At 36.4% G+C, this 18,776-nt stretch overlaps 2 protein-coding genes across 2 annotated transcripts in view; one reads left to right on the forward strand and one right to left on the reverse strand.

Moving 5' to 3' along the window:
* The first annotated feature begins 618 nt into the window (after positions 1–618).
* LOC107286805 (WD repeat-containing protein 49) lies at positions 619–18,211 on the forward strand. The gene is made up of 18 exons (XM_029284009.1): positions 619–810; positions 1,666–1,768; positions 1,848–1,999; positions 4,773–4,878; positions 5,945–6,051; positions 6,143–6,222; positions 6,310–6,364; positions 7,487–7,532; positions 9,587–9,646; positions 10,469–10,634; positions 11,637–11,723; positions 12,114–12,172; positions 12,863–13,004; positions 14,422–14,461; positions 14,540–14,628; positions 15,148–15,323; positions 17,064–17,164; positions 17,245–18,211. The coding sequence occupies exons 1-18, from the start codon at positions 638–640 to the stop codon at positions 17,423–17,425; spliced, it is 1,923 nt and encodes a 640-aa protein (XP_029139842.1). The 5' UTR covers positions 619–637; the 3' UTR covers positions 17,426–18,211.
* Positions 12,916–18,776, reverse strand: part of HSPH1 (heat shock protein family H (Hsp110) member 1) — a 29,257-nt gene continuing 23,396 nt past the window's right edge. The window contains exons 20-21 of the mRNA XM_015815228.1: positions 13,525–13,565; positions 12,916–12,973 (exon numbers count right to left, since the gene is read on the reverse strand). Coding sequence (XP_015670714.1) covers positions 12,967–12,973; positions 13,525–13,565 — 48 coding nt within the window. The 3' untranslated portion in view covers positions 12,916–12,966. The remainder of the gene's footprint in view (positions 12,974–13,524; positions 13,566–18,776) is intronic.

Here is an 18,776-nt window from a genome sequence, read left to right on the forward strand (position 1 = left end):
GTCAAAACCAGTTCCTGCTGTTCAGCTTCTTCTTCTCTTTCCTTTCACTTTCCCAGCATTAAAGCCTTCTCTAGAGAGAGAGGTCTTTTAGTAATGGGTCCAAAATAGGATAATTTGAGCTTGCCTTTTGTCAATCAAGGCCTTTATATAACACTTATGTATAAGATGGAAACGGTGTAGATTAAGCTTTCAGTCTTAGCTAGTATATTGAGACATACTTCCAATATTCTTTGTTTAATTAATTTATTTATATCCCGCCTTTATTTTTACAAATAACACAACAAACATATCCAACACACCTTCATCCTCCTATTTCCTCCCCAACAACCTTGTGAGATGAATTGGGCTAAGAGAGAGTGGCTGACCCGAGGTCACCCAGCTGGCTTTCACGTCTAAGGCAGGACTAGAACTCATGGTCTCCTGGTTTCCTAGCCTGGTGCCTTAACCACTAGATCAAACTAGTTCTCATAATTTAAAGAAATCAATGAATATTCACTCTGTATAAGAATATTGGAGCCTAAATTCTGTGTAGGAATCTTTCACTGAATTCTCATATCCTTCTACAGGTTGCATTGTGGGAGCTACCAATGTTGAGCAACAAATGAGAGAAATAAAAGAAAATAAGAAAGATTCAAAGATGAAGAAAGTACAGGAAATGCTAGGAACTCCTTCCCAGAGAGCTGAAGGGGATCAGATTATTTTTCGGATTCATAAAGGAGTCAAAACATTTGCAGTTAGTAAAAAGAACAATGCCATAGTAACTGGTGGAATGGATCGAATTATTCGAATATGGAATCCATACATGCCTGGGTAAGATATTGCAACTATTCTTCTATAGCTCTATTATAGTCCTTAGCCAACTATTAGTTACTTTAAATGCATAAGGTTCTATTTTTATTTAGGATATGTATGCATTAATTAGTGTGATTTTTAAAGAAAAATGTAGAACATATGAATTCCTACTTCACAGTTAGTTTAATACCCGTTTAAGAGATCCTTATCATTGTTATGGAAGGAGATGATAATATTTTTCTTGTCATTATCAAAGATATAAATAAATCCAAGGGTTTTTAATATTATTTATTCATTATTTTTTAGATTTGCATTAGATTTCTAAAAGAGTTTGTGGCAAAATAGGATTTGTTGTAGAGAACAAATTCAGCTCTCCATTACCTTTTCCATTTTCACTCATGACACTCTCCTACTAAGAATTTCTTAGCTTTACTTTCTCCTTCCTTGACTGTGAAGAATAGAAAGATATGCCACTATCATCCACCACTGATTTGTCTTTTGGGACCATTGAAATATAGCTGCCCCTTCATGAAATCTTAAAAAGCATTACCTTAAGGCAGCTTTCCTAGTAATACATTTCACAGACCTCTTGGTCTTTGAAGAGTGATTGTTTTGCATTTTTCCAACCAACCCACAAATTAATAATATTTTTGCAAATATAATTCAAAACTGAGTCAATTGAAATTATTTTTGTCGTATATACTGCTACTTGTAAATCTATGTTTATGGCCATGTTTTCCAGCTAGTTGCCAGGAGTCAAGAATGGCTTGAAACACCAAATAAATAAACTATAATTATTACTGGCTCATTTTAATATATAGTTCATTATGTGTTTCAAATTGGTCAAGATTTAATGTTCTCACTGAATTTTAGAAGACCCACAGGCATGCTCAAAAGTCACATGGCCCCCATTTTCTATGTCTACGTATCTGAGGAGGATAAAATATTTTCCATATCAACAGACAACACAGTTAAGGTCTGTCTTTTTCATATTTCAAATTATATTTCCTTTACTCTAATTCTTGCTCTTTAGTATAACCCATTTTTCCTTGCAGATATGGGATATGGAGGATCAGACTTGCTTATTCACTGCTTGTTCAAAAAACAATGGAATTAAAGGAGAGATTACTACTTGCCATTATATATCAGGCATTCGATCACTCTGTGTTGCCACAGATACACTGGCCATTCTTCACCTAAGATTACGGTAAAATACAAAGCATCATAATCAGAGCTCCTGATATTTAGATAGACATCTAAGAATTGCATTTATGAAAAACCCAAAATGTAAGAAATTACTGAAAAAATTCTAGGGTTTTGGAAATAGTGTGATTATTATGTTGGGACTAGAATGTAGCAACAAGAGAATACTTGAAATATTGTGGCATTTATTAGGATATAACATATTACAAGGATATAACATTTTGTAAAATCTAGATGAACATTTAATTTCAAATAATTACCAATGTGATTTTTAGATTAGCTTGTTGGAATCTATTAAACTCATAACTTAAGTTTTTGCTGATTAATGCTAGGGAAAGTATTAGTTGTCCCAATATATAAGTATTAACTGAAGTATTTTCCAATATTTATCAGCCTTCTTATAAACTACAAAACATCATATAAAATCCTGAGACACGGACATTTTCATTACTAGAGCATGTCATTATGGCGTTACTTTCTCTTTCGGGATAGGTAATCTCTAAATTTCCAGTATTGTATTGCAATGCTGAATCAGGCCTAGAGGAACTGATATTCATAATCTTTAATTAACATATGTGCACATATTAAACAAATACAGGAGAGTTAGGAACCACAGAGAAAAAGTGATGCCCAAATATATGCAGGCACTTTCGGGGTACCAAATTGTTTATCTAATGAAGTTTTATGTTTAGATACAGGAATGACATTAATTAAACCTGAAATAGCTTTTAGTTACTAGCTTTTAGTTACTAATTTCTACTTCAAAAGCTTTGTTTAAACTTAAAAGATTTTATTTTCTTTATAATTTCAGATTCATTCAGAGAAAAACATAATTTCAATTCAATTCTACTGAATGAAGAATTAGCCTCAATAAATGAAAGTAAATTACAATAAGTGTAAAAGATTACACATTCAAATATGTGTTATTATAGTCTTAAATCAAAATATAATCAAAATACAATTAGTAGAAATGAATAAAGCAAGTCAAAATTAAGACTTTAACAATATGATATAGTTCATCCAGGTTTGCTGAATACTTGTGGGCCAAATAATAGCCAACAAGCTATATAAATGTTTATTTTAGGGTTCTGTTTGTCAGTTTATGTCAGAATAAAACTTACGATATAAGAGAATATGATCCGTCAACTTGCTGTCCTCTGTTTCACACAGGGATAAATTTGGGGAACTGTAATGTTATCCCATTTACTCTGTAAAATTGCCAGTGGGACTGAATTGAAAGGGGTATAGGTGAATGCCCAGTGGAATGAGTGCAATGAGTTAGTTTAGATAATCTGCAGGTGACTGTCATTGTTTGAAAAAAATCAAATAAGAAGAGACTGGACAGCCATTTGTCCGAAATGGTATAGGGTTTCCTGCCTGAGCAGGGGGTTGGACTAGATGACCTTCAAGGTCCCTTCCAACTTTACTATTATTATTATTATTATTATTATTATTATTATTATTATTATTATTATTATTATTATTATTAAATTAAATTTCTACATTTTCAATTCACTACTCTATAATACCTATAGTTTTTAAAGGCCAGAAAATAATAATAAGAGTTCTGGAAAAAGTCATGGGATAGCACTTTCTTGTGATATTTTCCCAACTAAGTACATCTGTATGTATTCAAAAGTGATTACTGAAAGCAATCCAGCAGCTTAGCCAGGCAAAGAGAATAGTGTGTTATCTAAAAATAAAAAATACTACATATTAAAAAAGGGGGGCACAATGACCTAGGGGTTAAGGATGCTGAGCTTGTCAGCTGGAAAGATGACAGTCTGGGTTTGAGATCTGAGTGCCGTGCAACTCCTGTTCCTTGCTCCAGCTCCTGCCCATTTAACAGATCGAAAGCATGCAAATGTGAGTAGATTAATAGGTACCACTTCAGTGGGAAAATAATAGCATTCCATGTGCATTGGCGTATAGACATGCTGGCCATATGACCACTGAAATGTCTTCAGACAACGCTGGCTCCCTCGGCTAAGAAATGGAGATGAGCACCACTGAGTCAGGCACAACTGGACAGGGGAAACCTTTACGTTTTTACATATTGATTATAAAAATAATTTTACAATGGCTAGATGTTATATTTATGTTTGGTTCCTGAAATTTCAAAAAAAAATGAATTATCTATGTGATTTGATAATTCTTAAATATAGCAAAGTTTTAAGTGTCCTATTTTCATCTGCAGTTTTAGAAGAGTGATACAGAAGGCAAGACAGGGGCATGCGTCTATTTTGGTGGATATAGAGAAATGCAGATTTCACTATCTACTATTTTGTTAATTTTATAGAGACATAAAGGGACATTTTATCTTGTCACTATGATTGAAGAATAATTAATAGAATAGAATAGAATAGAATAGAATAGAATAGAATAGAATAGAATAGAATAGAATAGAATAGAATAGAATTCTTTATTGGCCAAGTGTGTTTGGACACACAAGGATTTTGTCTTTGGTGCATACGCTCTCAGTGTACACACAGACAACAACTTTATTTAGAGATACTAAATTCAATAAAATATACTTAAGATTAGTATATTAATAAATTTGTTTGGACAGTTATTCAGAAAAAGGATGATTAAAAATTGGACTTTGGAAGATAGATTTTTGAATAGTTGGGACTGCTACTGATTTGTACAGGTTTGATGTACTGAACTGGTAGCTTTTCCCTTTAATTATAGAATAGTGCCTTTATTTTGCTATTTAAGCTATGTATATTTTGCTAATGTAATTTATTTATTTGATTTTCTTGTTGTTGTCTCTAAAGTAGATCAGTTCCAGATCCTTATATAGTAACTTCCCATAAAAAACCAGTTTTGTGCTGCAAATTCAACAAAGTATTCAGGCATGTTGTGAGCTGCTCTGAAGATTCTGTAAGTGAAATAATCATAAAATTCTCTTCAGTTTTGACCATAGTTATATAATCAATATATTTACAATCCTCAGAATTCTGAGTTTCTTTGTTTTAGATATGAAGTGAGTTGTGATTCAAGATTGAGCCTTCTCAAAACTGGAATCCCTTGCCAAAAGGCATGGTAAAAATGGTTTACATACGTTAATATTTTACATATTAACGGAGAATGCAGTTATCTCTAGTTACTCTTCAGGATCATAAGCAAATGCTTTTAAATAAGTACTTAAATCAAAACAAAATCTCATTCATCTGCTTCCAAAAGCATTCACTTATTGTGTGTAATAAATCAGTGTTTTTCAACCTCAGCAACTTTAAGAGTCATTTTGTGTGAGAGAGGTGAGGTTGTATAAATGTGACAAATAGTGTGGAATAGGCACCATGTTGAAGTCCATTTTTATTAAATTTGCAGAGATTGAGAAACATTGCTTTAAATACACTCTATAAGGCAACTATACATGTTTTTACATACATTTGACCTTGGTTGTTGCCAAAGAAAAAGGATCTGTTTGCTGGAGCTATGTGGGCTTCAAACATAATTCAGAAGAAAATAATGTGTAAGCAGAAGTATCCTGTCCCTCTGCTCTTCATTAAAGAAGCCCCACTTCCTGGGTCCTACAAGATGACAGTTTAATCTATGAGACTTGGAGCATGCCAACTCTGTCAGATTGTATGGGGTGGAAAGAAAAGATGAGGGATAGGCTCAGTGGTGGGATTCAAATATGTGAACAACCGGTTCTCTGTATGGATGGCACTTCTGGAAGTCCATTCTGGGCCTGGGCAACAAAAAAATAGCTACCGGTTCTGCTGAAGTGGTGCAAACTGGTTGAATCTCACCACTGGATAGGCTGTTCTTAGATGACTAGATCCTACACCATGAGGGGTTTTATAGGTGACAACCAGCACTTTGAATTGCATTCAAAAATCTACTGGCAGAGCAGCTTATGGAATAGATTTCTCTGTAAGATACATGTTTTAGGATCGTGGCAATAGTGTTTCTATATATGTCTCTTTTTTCTTCTTTTAAGGTGGTCAAGGTGTGGGATTTCGAAAGTGGAAAGCCTGTATTTGAATTTGGTAATGCTCATGGTAATTCTGCAATTACATGCCTCACATTTGATTTCAGTGGAAGAAGGTACATTTTGAGAGTTTCAGTGTGTAAGAAGGGTTGTGATATTTTTCACAAATTGCGAAAGAAATAATTAGGCACTGCAATCATGTTCCAGACTCATTACTGGAGGAAAAGATGGCTGCTTGAAAATATGGAATTATAATAATGGACAGTGTCTTCACACTTTGAAAAAGGGTAAGCAGAATGTTGACTGGATTATCTAAACATTCATTTCAAGAAGAGGGGAAAAAAATTAAGTCGATGGCTTTTTCTTCTGTACAGAAGACAGATGTGATGAAGTTCGTGACTGTGCTTATGTGGAGATCAATAAAAATGAGTAAGTTATCCACATTTGTCATAAAGTGTGACATTTTAGTGCAGTAAAGGCTAATGAAAAACATGTGGGTTTTCTTGTGGGGCAGGTTCATATAAACAGGCCTCTTCCTAAGAAAATAATCTTCAAGCCATCAGGTTGTTTTGGCAGATGCCATAGGAAAGATCTCATACACTTCCCCCATGTTAGGGACCTGTCTGAGTCTTCAGGTGCAAAAACTGAAGATCTTGACCTGTCTAAGTCCCAGCCTGCACCAGAGCAAATAAAAGAAAAGAGAGCACCTGAGGAGATACAGGTGCATACTAGCATATCCAGTGTCTGAGTTCTGGAAGCTCATGAGCCTAATATCATGCTGTAAATTCAACAGAGAAAATCAAAAGAAAACCAAGCTATCTACAGTATTTGATAGAAAGAAAGCTGCTTTTTTCATTTCAGATGCCAGGGATTAAACCTAGAGACTTTAATATACAATCTTATGCTCTGTCACTGAGTTACGGGGATCCCCTTAATTGTTGAGGTATTTTATTACATTCAAGGATAGAGAGTAGTACTGGAGAGGGGAATAAATAGCTTGGCTTGCTTGTGTCTTTAGCAGTTACATATGCAGAAATAAGCATGTAAAACCTAATGGCAAGAAGGAACTGTTTCCTACATATAAAATCCCATTAAAAGAATTAACTGCAATGATCGTTCAGAAGCTGATATATATTGAAAAGAGAGTTGCAGAATTAAGATGAATACCTGATTTTTAAAACTTGAAGAATTCTAATAAAATGAAACCTTTTACAAAAATGAAGAATGAATGAAAGTGTTGAGAGTGTTATACTGCTCAAAATACAAGCTCCACTCTCTGCAGTGTGATGGCTACAGTTTGAACTGGAGAAAAACCCTTTTTAGCTCAGCTCAACTGAAAGTGAGTGAACTCCTTGAAAAATTAGGGATGACTGCACCTATATCTAAAAAAATGAACAATAGATAATTCAATTCCCTGGCAGTTTAATAACAGAATTTATATGAGAGGGTTAGTGCAATATAGGTGGCCCTAGCAGCTTGACTACTAATTGCTGCTGCATAACAGAAAGAATATATCATTCAAATTTTGGTAAACATTAATTGCTTTTGCAGGTATATCATAGGTGTGGGATGGGACAGAAGAATAAATTTGTTTTATGTAAGTAACAACTTTGCATACAAAAAAATGTTATCACTGTTAATTGTTGAAATTGTTATGCCAAAGTACCCTCGAACATAAATAGTGGCTTTTTGGTGAGAACATTTTGTTTTTCACTGAGAACTGGCTCTATTAGTCCATGACTAAATGGCCAAAATTGCATTACTTAATTAATCATGGTCCCCAAAAGCTGGTGTTCTGCTTTCACTATAGGGGCTCTACATTGCCAGTAGTAAATTCAAGAATAGCTCAGCAAGGAAATCTGAGAATTCTGTTAGCTATTACCTGAATCTATGGGCAAATACCACTTATCCTTCACATTGGTCAATCCACATACAGCAATGAGAAGGCCCTTTCATAACAGAACTCTGTTCTACTTTGTACACAAAATGAAAGCAGATGGATGGATTGATATGTTTGTGTGTGTATATGTTTATACACATTTCCCAAAATTTGAGTTTCATTCCTAGTGATTATACAGGTAATCCCCGACAGTTCACTTAGCGACCGTTCGAAGTTACAACCTAACCCCCCAAGTACTTATAACACAGTCCCGAAATGATGAACATTGCAGCACCACAGCAGTCATTCACACTTACGAATGACCACAGAGGCTCTGCAACATTTGCCCTGCCTATCCCCCCCCCCACCCTCTGGGGTCTCTACAGGCACTAGGCCTGTGGATATTCACTTTGTGAAGATCCAGGGAGCCTCCGTTTCTTGGCCTGTTCGATGCTTCAGGTGCATTTGCAGAGAATGGAGGTCTAAAGTACTGCAAGATCACACAAGATCAGAAGCACGAGATTTCACGCTACTGATTTTGCCTGACCTCACAATACTTTAGGTCTCTGTGGTCTGCAAATGGAGGCCTGGACAAGATCTGCAGCAAAAGACTTTGCAAATGGAGGGAAGGCCTGAAGCACCAAAGCCTTCCCTCCATTTGCAAAGCCTTTTGCCATATTTGGAAAAACTCTTTGCTAATGAGAACAGAGGCCAGGAGGGGCACGTGTATCCCTCCAGGCCTACTTTCTCATCAGCAAAGGCCTCTGCCGATGAGAGCAGAGGCCTGGAGGGATGCGCACACCCCCCCCCAGGCTCTGTTTTCTTGGCAAAGTGCTTGAGGAGGCAGCTATCACTTGTCGGGCCCTGTTAATGGCAAGAGAATCACAGGTTAAGTGGACAGAAGTGTATGAATGCATTACATTCAACAGATGTGCTTGTGAGGCACAAGAGGATGAAAGTCAAGAATTCTCTCTACTGTATATGTGGTGGAGCAAGAAACAAGGATGCAGTAGGACTGAGTATAAATTCTAGGCTGGTTTCTTACACCCAGAGACTATGGCTACTCTTCAAATATTACAATAAAGATTTAGTTCTGCTCTGTCCAAGTTTCTGGGACTTTGTAACTAATTTGTAAATGTGCTGGGAATCTTTGAATGACTGAAACACATTAACTTCAGTTTGATGTTAGAATTGAATAACTGCTTAGGAAAAAGTGTAAAATAAAATGGTAAGGTTTCAGCGGAAGGGTGGACTACAGTACAAGCATCAAGGAAAGCCACAATAATCTCATAGGAACAAATGCTGGTAACTTATTGAATGCACAACTCAGGTGAGAAATAGGCAAGTCAGATTTGGGTAACTTCAAGGGAATAATAGAATTAGAGCTAAATTTTACTTTTATATGTCTGGAAATGCAAAGTTCATGTTGGAGATTAATTATAAATGATTAGCCTTTTGATTAGAGTAACCATTGAGCCTTGGTGGCGCAGTAGTTAGAATGTAGTATTGCAGGCTACTTCTGCTGACTGCTGGCTGCCAACAGTTTGGCAGTTTGATTCTCACAGGCTCAAGGTTAACTCAGCCTTCCATCCTTTCAAGGTCAGTAAAATGAGGACCCAGATTGTTGGGGGCAATATGCTGACTTTGTAAACTGTCTAGAGAGGACAGTAAAGCGCTGTGAAGCAGTATATAAGTCTAAGTGCTATCACTATTATTTAATAGTTATTGCTATTATCTTGGATATCATTTTCTTTGGATATTTTCTGTTATAGGATTCCACCGATGATTTCTATCATATCAGGAAACCGCAACTCCACTGGCAGGATGACATAGTAAGAAATGTTTGGCATATAAAGTGCTATATAAGCAGTTTGGCATAAGCAGTTTTATTACCTTTGGGGAGCTGGATAATGTAAGAGTGGAGATAAATCTCTGATCCAAACCATCCTTGTGGATTGGCACTGCTGGATAAACTTGAAGGACCTACTTTGTACTTTCCCTAGGAATAGATCACATGGGCTAGTTCCAGATAAATTCACATACCACCTTTCTGCCTAAAAGGACAAAGCATAAATAAATCAGAGACAGGGAGGGACCTTCATCCATACATTGTGGATTGGAAGCATTATTCTGGTGAATTAGATGAGCCCTACAACAAGTTGAAGCTTTCCACCTGGATGATCTGTAAATCCTGGAAACATCACACGACCAATTTGTCTTCTTGACTCATCAGATGTGGGTAATCAGATGTTACTCCACAGGGTTCAAACCCTCTTTTTCTGATGAGTTCCAATAGGATAAAATTAGTTACATAGTGCTTCCTTGTGATCAGTATGACTGAGACCATCCATAATTGAATGAACATGGCAGTATCCAAAAGTATAGGCTTATTTCCCCCCCACAAAAGTCAGCCTTTATTTTATAAAGTAGATTTATTTCCAGGGTATATGTAGTGGTCATGCTGAAAGTTGTAGACTTTGCAACTCATGAGAGTTTATACTTATACTCATGAAGTTATATTGAATTGTGTAATTTCACCTACCTATTGGTTTGTATATTGTGTAAGATACAGTCAAAACCAAAACAGAAAGAACTCGAAGCAGTTTTGTTCACTTTTTTTTAAAAAAAAATTCTTATTTTTTTTCCTTATCCAGAACTGGGGACACAAAGAAGACATTCTCTGTGTTGCTCAGTGTCCCCCTAATCTCCTTGCAACATCCAGTTATGATGGTGAAATTATTGTTTGGAATATGTTCTCAGGTCACATAGACCATAGATTCTGCATTCCAATAACCACAACTGCCTCTGTTCATTCTCAAAGTAAGTTCACTAATCAAAAAAGACTGCAGAATATAATTCTTACATTGCCATGAATAATTCTTTATGAATCATTGTATATGAAATTGCATAGAAATGGAAAATAAGGGGAAAATTCACACTTGAAGCCTAACCCATGTTGAGTAGCCTTGAGATAGTTAAAACTCAATGCCTTACCACACTAGGAAGAATTAAGTAAGCCCATTAATTTTGTTGATGTTATTTTAATATATATGTCACCTCCTGATTTCCAGATGGGTGGGCAGGAAATGATCTTCTATTTGGTGTAAGCCCTAAAACTGTTTAATTAATGTATCTCAGTTATGTGTTCAACACAGCTCTTTTGACTAACATTAGAAATAGATTTCTGCTGGAACTTGGTCTAGAGCTTACATCTTTGAAATAAGAACTTGGAAATAAGTTCTCTATTCCTTTATTTCATTCAGATGAGGTTTTATCTGTTGTAGCACGATCTTAGGGCATGGCTTACACAATTAAGAAGGGTAGGTCAAATTCACTATCAAAATAGCAGGCAATAGATCAAGGTGGGGGGGGCTAAAACTTGCAGATTAAAGCGATGAACCTCTCTAAAAAGTTTGATCCAAAAAAAGTCTCCTCCAAATATAAATTCAGATAAAATTAAATTAAGTGTATTTGTAGCAGATATATACATTTACAAATGTAGTCTTAAAAGGTATATAACATTCCCAGAGCAGAGGGCATTTTATTTACTTATGGTAAAAGAGGTTGAGAATTTAGTCATAGAAATTAAATTTTAACTTTAATAATATAGATATTTGACTGCATTCACATATTGTGCTAAGCCTTGGTTAGTTTAATTATGGCTTAATTGGCAAACTATAAATGTCTGGATGCAAAGTCAAGCCAAACAAATTTCATAATAACATATTAGGATGAATGCAGTTGGGCTATGCCTTTTGTACAGTGTACTGAAAAACTCACATTTCCTTACAGTGATTATATATTTTTTTCCTTCGCCACCAGTTGGTGTGACACGGATAATTTTTCTAAAGACTCGTGCTGTGAAATTTGATTCAACTACTGCATCACTGGTTTCCAATGGGCCATCAGGTAGGATTAATGAATGATATAAATAATTAACAAAACAACCATGGTAATAATTAATTGATGACTCCAATTTGAAGATAAATTCTATTTCAATATTTTTTTTTGCTTAAGTTTTTACAGACTAGATAAGGAAATGATACTTTGGTGTCAGGAACCTTGTTTCCAGTTGTCACACCATTATCAATCATGCCAAAAACATGGAAAAATAAAATAATGAGATTAGAAGTTGTAGAGAGGGACCTAGCAATCTTAAGCTTTATATAGTCAAATCTACACTTACTGTGGTTTTTATAAATTTGCCTTCAGGTTATTCAGTTACAGTTAGTACAAAGGTATGCTTGTCTAAATGCTACCAAATATTTCATCTTGTGTCTTTATGATTTTCCCCCCCAGGTTATCTGCATTTCTGGAGCCTGTTTTCAGAGGATCCACTAATAGCAAGTTTTCAACCAGTAAGTTTAATCAGTAAAATTAATGGCTGTAAGAATTAGAAAGAAAGCCAGTTTGCTATAGAGATTAAAACTAGAAACTGGGAGACTAGGAGTTCTAGATTAACTAACCTTGGGCCAGTCACTTTCTCTTAGCCCTAGGAAGAACCCAATGCCAACATCTTTCCAAAAATCTTTCGCAAAAACTGCAGGGACTTGTCTAGACAGTTGCCAGGAGTCAAGGCTGACTTGAAGGCAATAATCATAATCATAATAATATACTAATTCCAGTGTAAATATCTGGCTGATAGTGTGACAAATCATAATCAGATCTTCAGCATGAATACTGGTAGCATCTGAAATATATCAAAAACATTCTCTAATTTGCAGTCCTTTATTTCACTGATTGCAGCTTGAGATCATCATCGCACGAAGTACTCATTCTTTACATTGCATTCTGTTAAAGTACAAGATTGCCTTGTGGTATAAACCGGAGATAGACACTACAATATGGATGTTATTGGAGTTGCTTAAAGAATTCAGTCCCTTTGAAATTTAATGTGAGCGGATGATAGCTGATGAGAAATTCCTGGTTTCACATGCAAATCAGAATCTCATTCTTTGGAATGTATACCTCTCCTTATACTGTATAGTCATGCAGTTTTCAAAATAGTGTGTAAACAATATTTTACAGTGTACCACTGTATACTCCAGTCTAGGGGAAAATCCCTGATCAGTAGCATTGCTGTGACTGCAGATGATTCATATATATATGCAGCTGATGAAGATGGTTATGTGTATGTCCATGACATCCAAAATTATGCCCTTCAGGATACAAAAGAAGAAACACCAAAATGTACGTGTACAGCTTTTTATCTAGAACTGGAAGAATTAATTTAAAAAGATAAATACAGAGTGCATTATTTTTTAAAAAGGTGAATTGGTCCAGATACCACTCACACAGTGGTATTCCTACACTGTATGGTTTAAACAGGCAATATTCTTCAGAAAAGGCTGGTGAAATAATCACTTAAAATGTAAAATCGAGAGCTTTGATTATTTCTATATACAATACTCCTATTTAATAATTGCAATAGAAAAAATGACAGATAAAATATTATATTTATAAAAACTATAAAAGGCAAGTTTGGGTGGGAGTGTTTAAGTGACCATTCTGCCCTGTGGCCTCTCTTTCAAAAATGGGCTCTACATATTACTCTGACTCTGCATGACACCCTCCTATAATCATTACTCAACTCAGTTGTTTCTTAATAGGGCATATGTTGCTCAAGTCATGCTTTGTGTAAATTATGCATGTTCCCATAGAAAAGAAACCTAGTCTTTTTTATTTTAGAAGATAAAGAAGACAATACTACCTGTATTTTGAAGAGATCTGAATTTGGAATCTCTCTGAAAGCTAAAACACAGGAAAAAAGAGTTGGTTTATTTTCTTTCAGTCTTTGTTATGGAATTATTTTTATGTCAGCTCCAAGCCTGAAGTAAACTTTGTATGGTAGGTGTTGATGGGGGCAAAATAAAGTGGGTGTTATACAGACCGGAAGAATATTGGAGCCCACAAAATTTCCATTGATTTCCCCCCCCCCCCCTGTTCTGAATGCTAGTGAGTATAGACTATGGAAGTTTTAACAGGAGCAGAGCAAGGTATTTCAAAATTACATTCCCCCTATAACAGTGATGGCAAACCTTTTAGAGACCGAGTGCCCTAAAACTACCCCGTCCCCGCGCTGCCCGCCACCCCGTGCCCCGCCTGCCTGCAGGGCCACCTGCCTCCACGGCCCGCCGCAACAGATTGCCCAGGCGATCCAGCAGCGTCATGGTGGCCCTCCACCTGCACCCTGCAGCATCATCTGCTCATGACGGAGCGCAAGGCAGAGTCTTGTCCCCGCTACCCAGCTGCCATGTCCTTGGCTGCGCTGCTCTGTGCAGGCTGTACCCGAGGGCGACTCTCCGGGGGGGCTGCCGGTGAGGAGGGGGCCATGGGGGGAGGCAGGGCTGGAGCAAAGGCATGCGTGCCCACAGAGAGGGCTCTGAGTGCCGCCTGTGGCACGCGTGCCATAGGTTCACCACCATTGCCCTATAACCTCGTGCTCCAATCCTGGACTCAGATATTTTCAGAGACTACAATCCTAAGGTCTCAAATATTTTATGTTTAAATGTAAGACTTTAATATTTATACTATAGTATTTTTCTCTATTAATATAATTCTGAACAGTCCATGAATAAACTGATACTTTTCTTTTTTGTTGCTTCAGATGTGAACCATTGGCGAGCTCATTTAGGTCTGGTTCTAACGTAAGTATGGTTTTAACCATTACAAAAGAAAAATTTGTGCTTATATAGTAGGTCTGATTATTTTCTTTCAATCCACAGGTTAGAAGTTATAGATGAAGATAATATCCTTTTATCCTGTTCTATTGATTGTACAATTCGTTTGTGGAGTCTGAATGGAGAGTACATTGGTAAATCAATATGTTTGTAAAGCATGACGATAATGAGATACCTTAAATGTTAGTAAACATTTAGAAGAAGAGAAATTGGATAGTTGTAATAACAGAATTGACTTAAAATATATATCTTTCTGTATCATTATAATGCAATGGAATACCATGACACAATTTTATTGCCTGACTTTGTGGCACTTTAAATAAATCATCATGTAAGAGTTTTATCAGATAAATGAGAATGATTCACAATATAAGATAAAATTTAGTATAATATAAGATGTAATGGAGCTCTTAATGATGGTAAAGAAATTCTTATAATGGTAAAGTATCTGTGAATCTAACTTTATTTGTATATTAGCTTCCAGGTTTTTTTTTTATCCTGCATCTCTTTCTCCCACTAATGGATAATTAACTTTTTTTGTTCCTTTCTCAGCATTGTATTTTGAAGACATCTATCCTCTGTTTTACTAAGTCTTGTCTGGTTTCAGATTCTTCATATTTGCTAGCTTCAGCATTTCCTTCTTCCCTTCATAGGAACCTTTGGCCAGGAAGAACCTTGGGAAATTTTTAACACATCCTCCTGGAAACATCCCATGGTCCCTTATGAGATTTTGATAGATCCACAGAGTATGCCTGTATATCCGATGCTGGAAGACACTTCCTCTGACATGCAGATCATCAGTCAAGATGAGAATAAAAACCCTTCCAAGGTTTTATTATGTTAACTATAAGCTTACTCAGACTGGGTTTTGGTGCAGCTTGCAGAAAAAGTTTAAACTATATTGGGATGGAGTATGGTCAGTGTGGCAGACTTCCTGTCACAAAATAACCAGATCAATTTGTAATTTATTTGGTTCTTAAATTCACTCCTTTGTGTCCTTCCTAACAATATGCCTCTTACTCTAGTGTCTACTTCACGCTTACAGGGCTGGGATACCAGTATTTCTCCCTCAATATGAAACCTACTTGTTTAGGTAGACCTATAGGATTTATTATTAGATTGAGTTCAACTTCAATTTCAAGTTTCGATTTCTAGTAAAACCTTATAGTGTATGTTGAAAGAAGCCAGTTTGGGAATAATAGCAATGTTTCTTCCAGTTCTTAATAAGATAAATGATTAATAATAATAATAATAATAATAATTTAATTTGTACCCCGCCCTTCTCCTCACCGGACTCAGGGCGGCTAACAGCCTTGTAAAACCACAATACAATAAATATCCATTAAAACCAAATTAAAAGAAAATATTTGAAGCGGCCGATCGTTAAAATTAACCTTTAAAATACCCTTAAAAACCCCACTAAAATTCCCTAGGCCAGACCCGCTTGTTGAAAAAGCCATGTCTTTAGGGCGCGGCGGAAGGAGGGGAGATCCGGGATCACCCGGATCTCTGGGGGTAGTTCGTTCCAGAGGGTGGGGGCTCCCACCGAGAAGGCCCTCCCCCTGGGGGTCGCCAGCCNGCATGAGTGACTGTGCGCAGGGCGTCCCGGTCCAGAAAAGGCCGCAACTGGTGGATCAGGCGTACCTGATAAAACGCCCCCCTGGTCACGGCCGACAACTGGTCTTCCAGCGTCAGCCGCGAATCCAGGAGGACCCCCAGATTGCGCACCCTCTCTGAGGGGGCCAGAATTTCGCCCCCTATAGTCAGCGATGGAGTCATGCTTGAAGTTAATTATTGCTTGAAACCAATAATAATTATTGCTTGAAACCAATAATAATTATTGCTTGAAACCAATAATAAAACTCACAATCATTCAATCATCTACATATAGCCCTGGACTTACAACAGTTCATTAGGTGACAATTTAAAATTACAATGGCACATGACCGTTGCAGTATCCTCATGGTCACATGATCAAAATTCGGATGTTTGGCAACTGGTTCATATTTATGATGGTTGCACTGTCCTGGGGTCATGTGATCAACTTTTGCAACCTGGCAAGCAACGTCAATGGGGAAGCCAGATTCACTTAACAACTATGTTACTAACTTAACAACTGCAGTGTGACAAGAAAGGTCATAAAATGGGGCAGAATTCAATTAACTGTCTCACTTAGCGACAGAAATTTTGGGATCAATTGTGGTTGTAAGTTGAGGATTACCTATATATTCAACAGGTGTTAAATGTAACCTTTCAGCAGCATATGAGAAATAATACACAAATTCTCCTGTGAGGACAAGAAACTAATCCTGATAAGATACCACGAGTATCCTGCTGAAACAACTACCTGTGCATATTTTTGTAACTATGTATATAAATAGAACCTAGGGATCAGTATAACTATATAGCCATTAGAAAATTAGAATGTTTTCTATCCTTGTTTTAGTCTTTTGCCATCTGACATAATTTGCTGAACAGTTTTTCAAGAGCTCTTTAATGCATGTTATGATAGCAGCAATTCTGATTGCTATGACAATGCTATCATCAGCTGTCTTTATACTTTCACCAGAAGACTACCTGTAACCCACACTCCTCACAAATTACTGTTACTGATGAGGACATTGAAGAAGAAATTAACAAGAGGCTTTACTCACAAGCTTCAACCAGACGGTAAGAAGTTGAGGTTGGCAAGTGAATGCATTTTCAGAGTGTTGTTTTTCTACCTGCAATTTCCTTTTCTTTTTTTTAAGGATGAAGTATGAGAGATCCAAGCTTTCAAATAGATGGATTAAACACAAGGGACCAAGCATTTATCATGCCATTGACTATTATGAAATTGACAATTTCCCAGGAAACTGTGAGAAACCTGACCTGTCTGTCCTTGGGGTAGACATATTCAGAGCTAGTTATCAAGGAGCAACGGAGCAGTAATATACCAAAACACATCAGTAACTTGTTAATCTCATAACTGACATTTACATAATTGAAATTTTTTCCCCTGTTAAACCTAATATATGGTATTAGTTTGCAGACTTGGTTCACACATGCTAAGCCATGGTTTGCTTAATTGTTTTACTGAATTAATCACAGTTGGTGGGGCTCACATTTAATGAAAGATAACCATGGTTTTCCAAACCATTGACACAGATTGTAACATACAGTACTAGGCTAGAGTGTAGAGACTAAAACTAAACAAGTTTTATTTGACAGTACTTGGCTGCAAGGGGCGGAAGGACAACTTAATGTGCTAAAATGTATTTCTTTGGTGGGTAGATATTTAAAAGTTGTGTTAAACGTACTCCACAAATACACTGGTGTTTGGGCTGCTAATCTCAAAATGATGTAAATTGAATCTCAGCAGTGGGGAAAGCAAAATAAGGTTTTAGGAAGCTACATATGATGGAGGGACCAAGCTACCCACTGACTATAAATCATGGCATACAGATAATGCTGACTAGATTATCAGAAATCAAAGTAAGACAATCATGTTAAGATTTAGATGGCAGCATGAACCTATAGGTGCCCATTCTTTCTTCAAACTGTAGGAGTGAAGAACCAAGACTTTCCAAATGCTGTTGGAATCCAAAGTTCTTGTCAACTTCAGATTGGTTTTAACCTGATCTTGAAAGTTTTAATCCTTGTTTTCTATATATTGTAAGCCACCAAGAATCGCTTTGATTGTGACAGGGTAAGGATTTTTTTAAAATAAACACTACCTAAATGTGATAAAAATAAAGAAGTAAAAAATATTGTGGTTATCTGGATGTTTGAAGACTACCTTCACAACTTCACACCCTAATGTGGCATTGGCCTCCTGCTCCAGTGGTTGCATTTTTCTTCCATTAGATTTTATCAATGAAATGTTACATAGACATATTCTGAATCAAATAGCTGAAATTATCATCTGAACTATCCACAAAATGTGGAACTTGGCCTTATTTTCTGTTTATTGCTCTACTTCACTTTTTTTGCATTGTTGCTTACTGTGCAGTACTCAAACACTCACCTTTATTCTATTCCCCTGGTTCAAACTGCAGTCCTTGCCTATCTATTCAGCTGCTTATTCTTAATTCTTTTTTCCTCAAACTACCATAGTAAAATTCTTAATGGACCTTTAACATTTTGGATTCAGTAGACAAAATTTATGTGCCACTGCACATAGATACAATCCTACTCCTAATTTATTACATATAAAATGCATAAAAGGTCATGTGCAAAATCCCAAATTTAAGACCTCTGCTTTAACGGACACCTTTTCCCCACCATCACATTAAAACAAAGG

The sequence above is a fragment of the Protobothrops mucrosquamatus genome, unplaced genomic scaffold (genome assembly GCF_001527695.2).
Source record: "Protobothrops mucrosquamatus isolate PMUCROS unplaced genomic scaffold, P.Mucros_1.0 scaffold327, whole genome shotgun sequence".
NCBI lineage: Eukaryota > Metazoa > Chordata > Lepidosauria > Squamata > Viperidae > Protobothrops > Protobothrops mucrosquamatus.

What these genes read in the sequence shown, in the direction of transcription:
- LOC107286805 (XM_029284009.1), top strand. Translation starts at nt 638, where the DNA reads ATGAAGAAAGTACAGGAAATGCTAGGAACTCCTTCCCAGAGAGCTGAA. An exon ending in TCTTCACACTTTGAAAAAGG is followed by an intron (nt 6,223 to 6,309) that starts GTAAGCAGAATG and finishes TCTTCTGTACAG; the next exon opens with AAGACAGATGTGATGAAGTT. An exon ending in CATTTAGGTCTGGTTCTAAC is followed by an intron (nt 14,462 to 14,539) that starts GTAAGTATGGTT and finishes TTCAATCCACAG; the next exon opens with GTTAGAAGTTATAGATGAAG.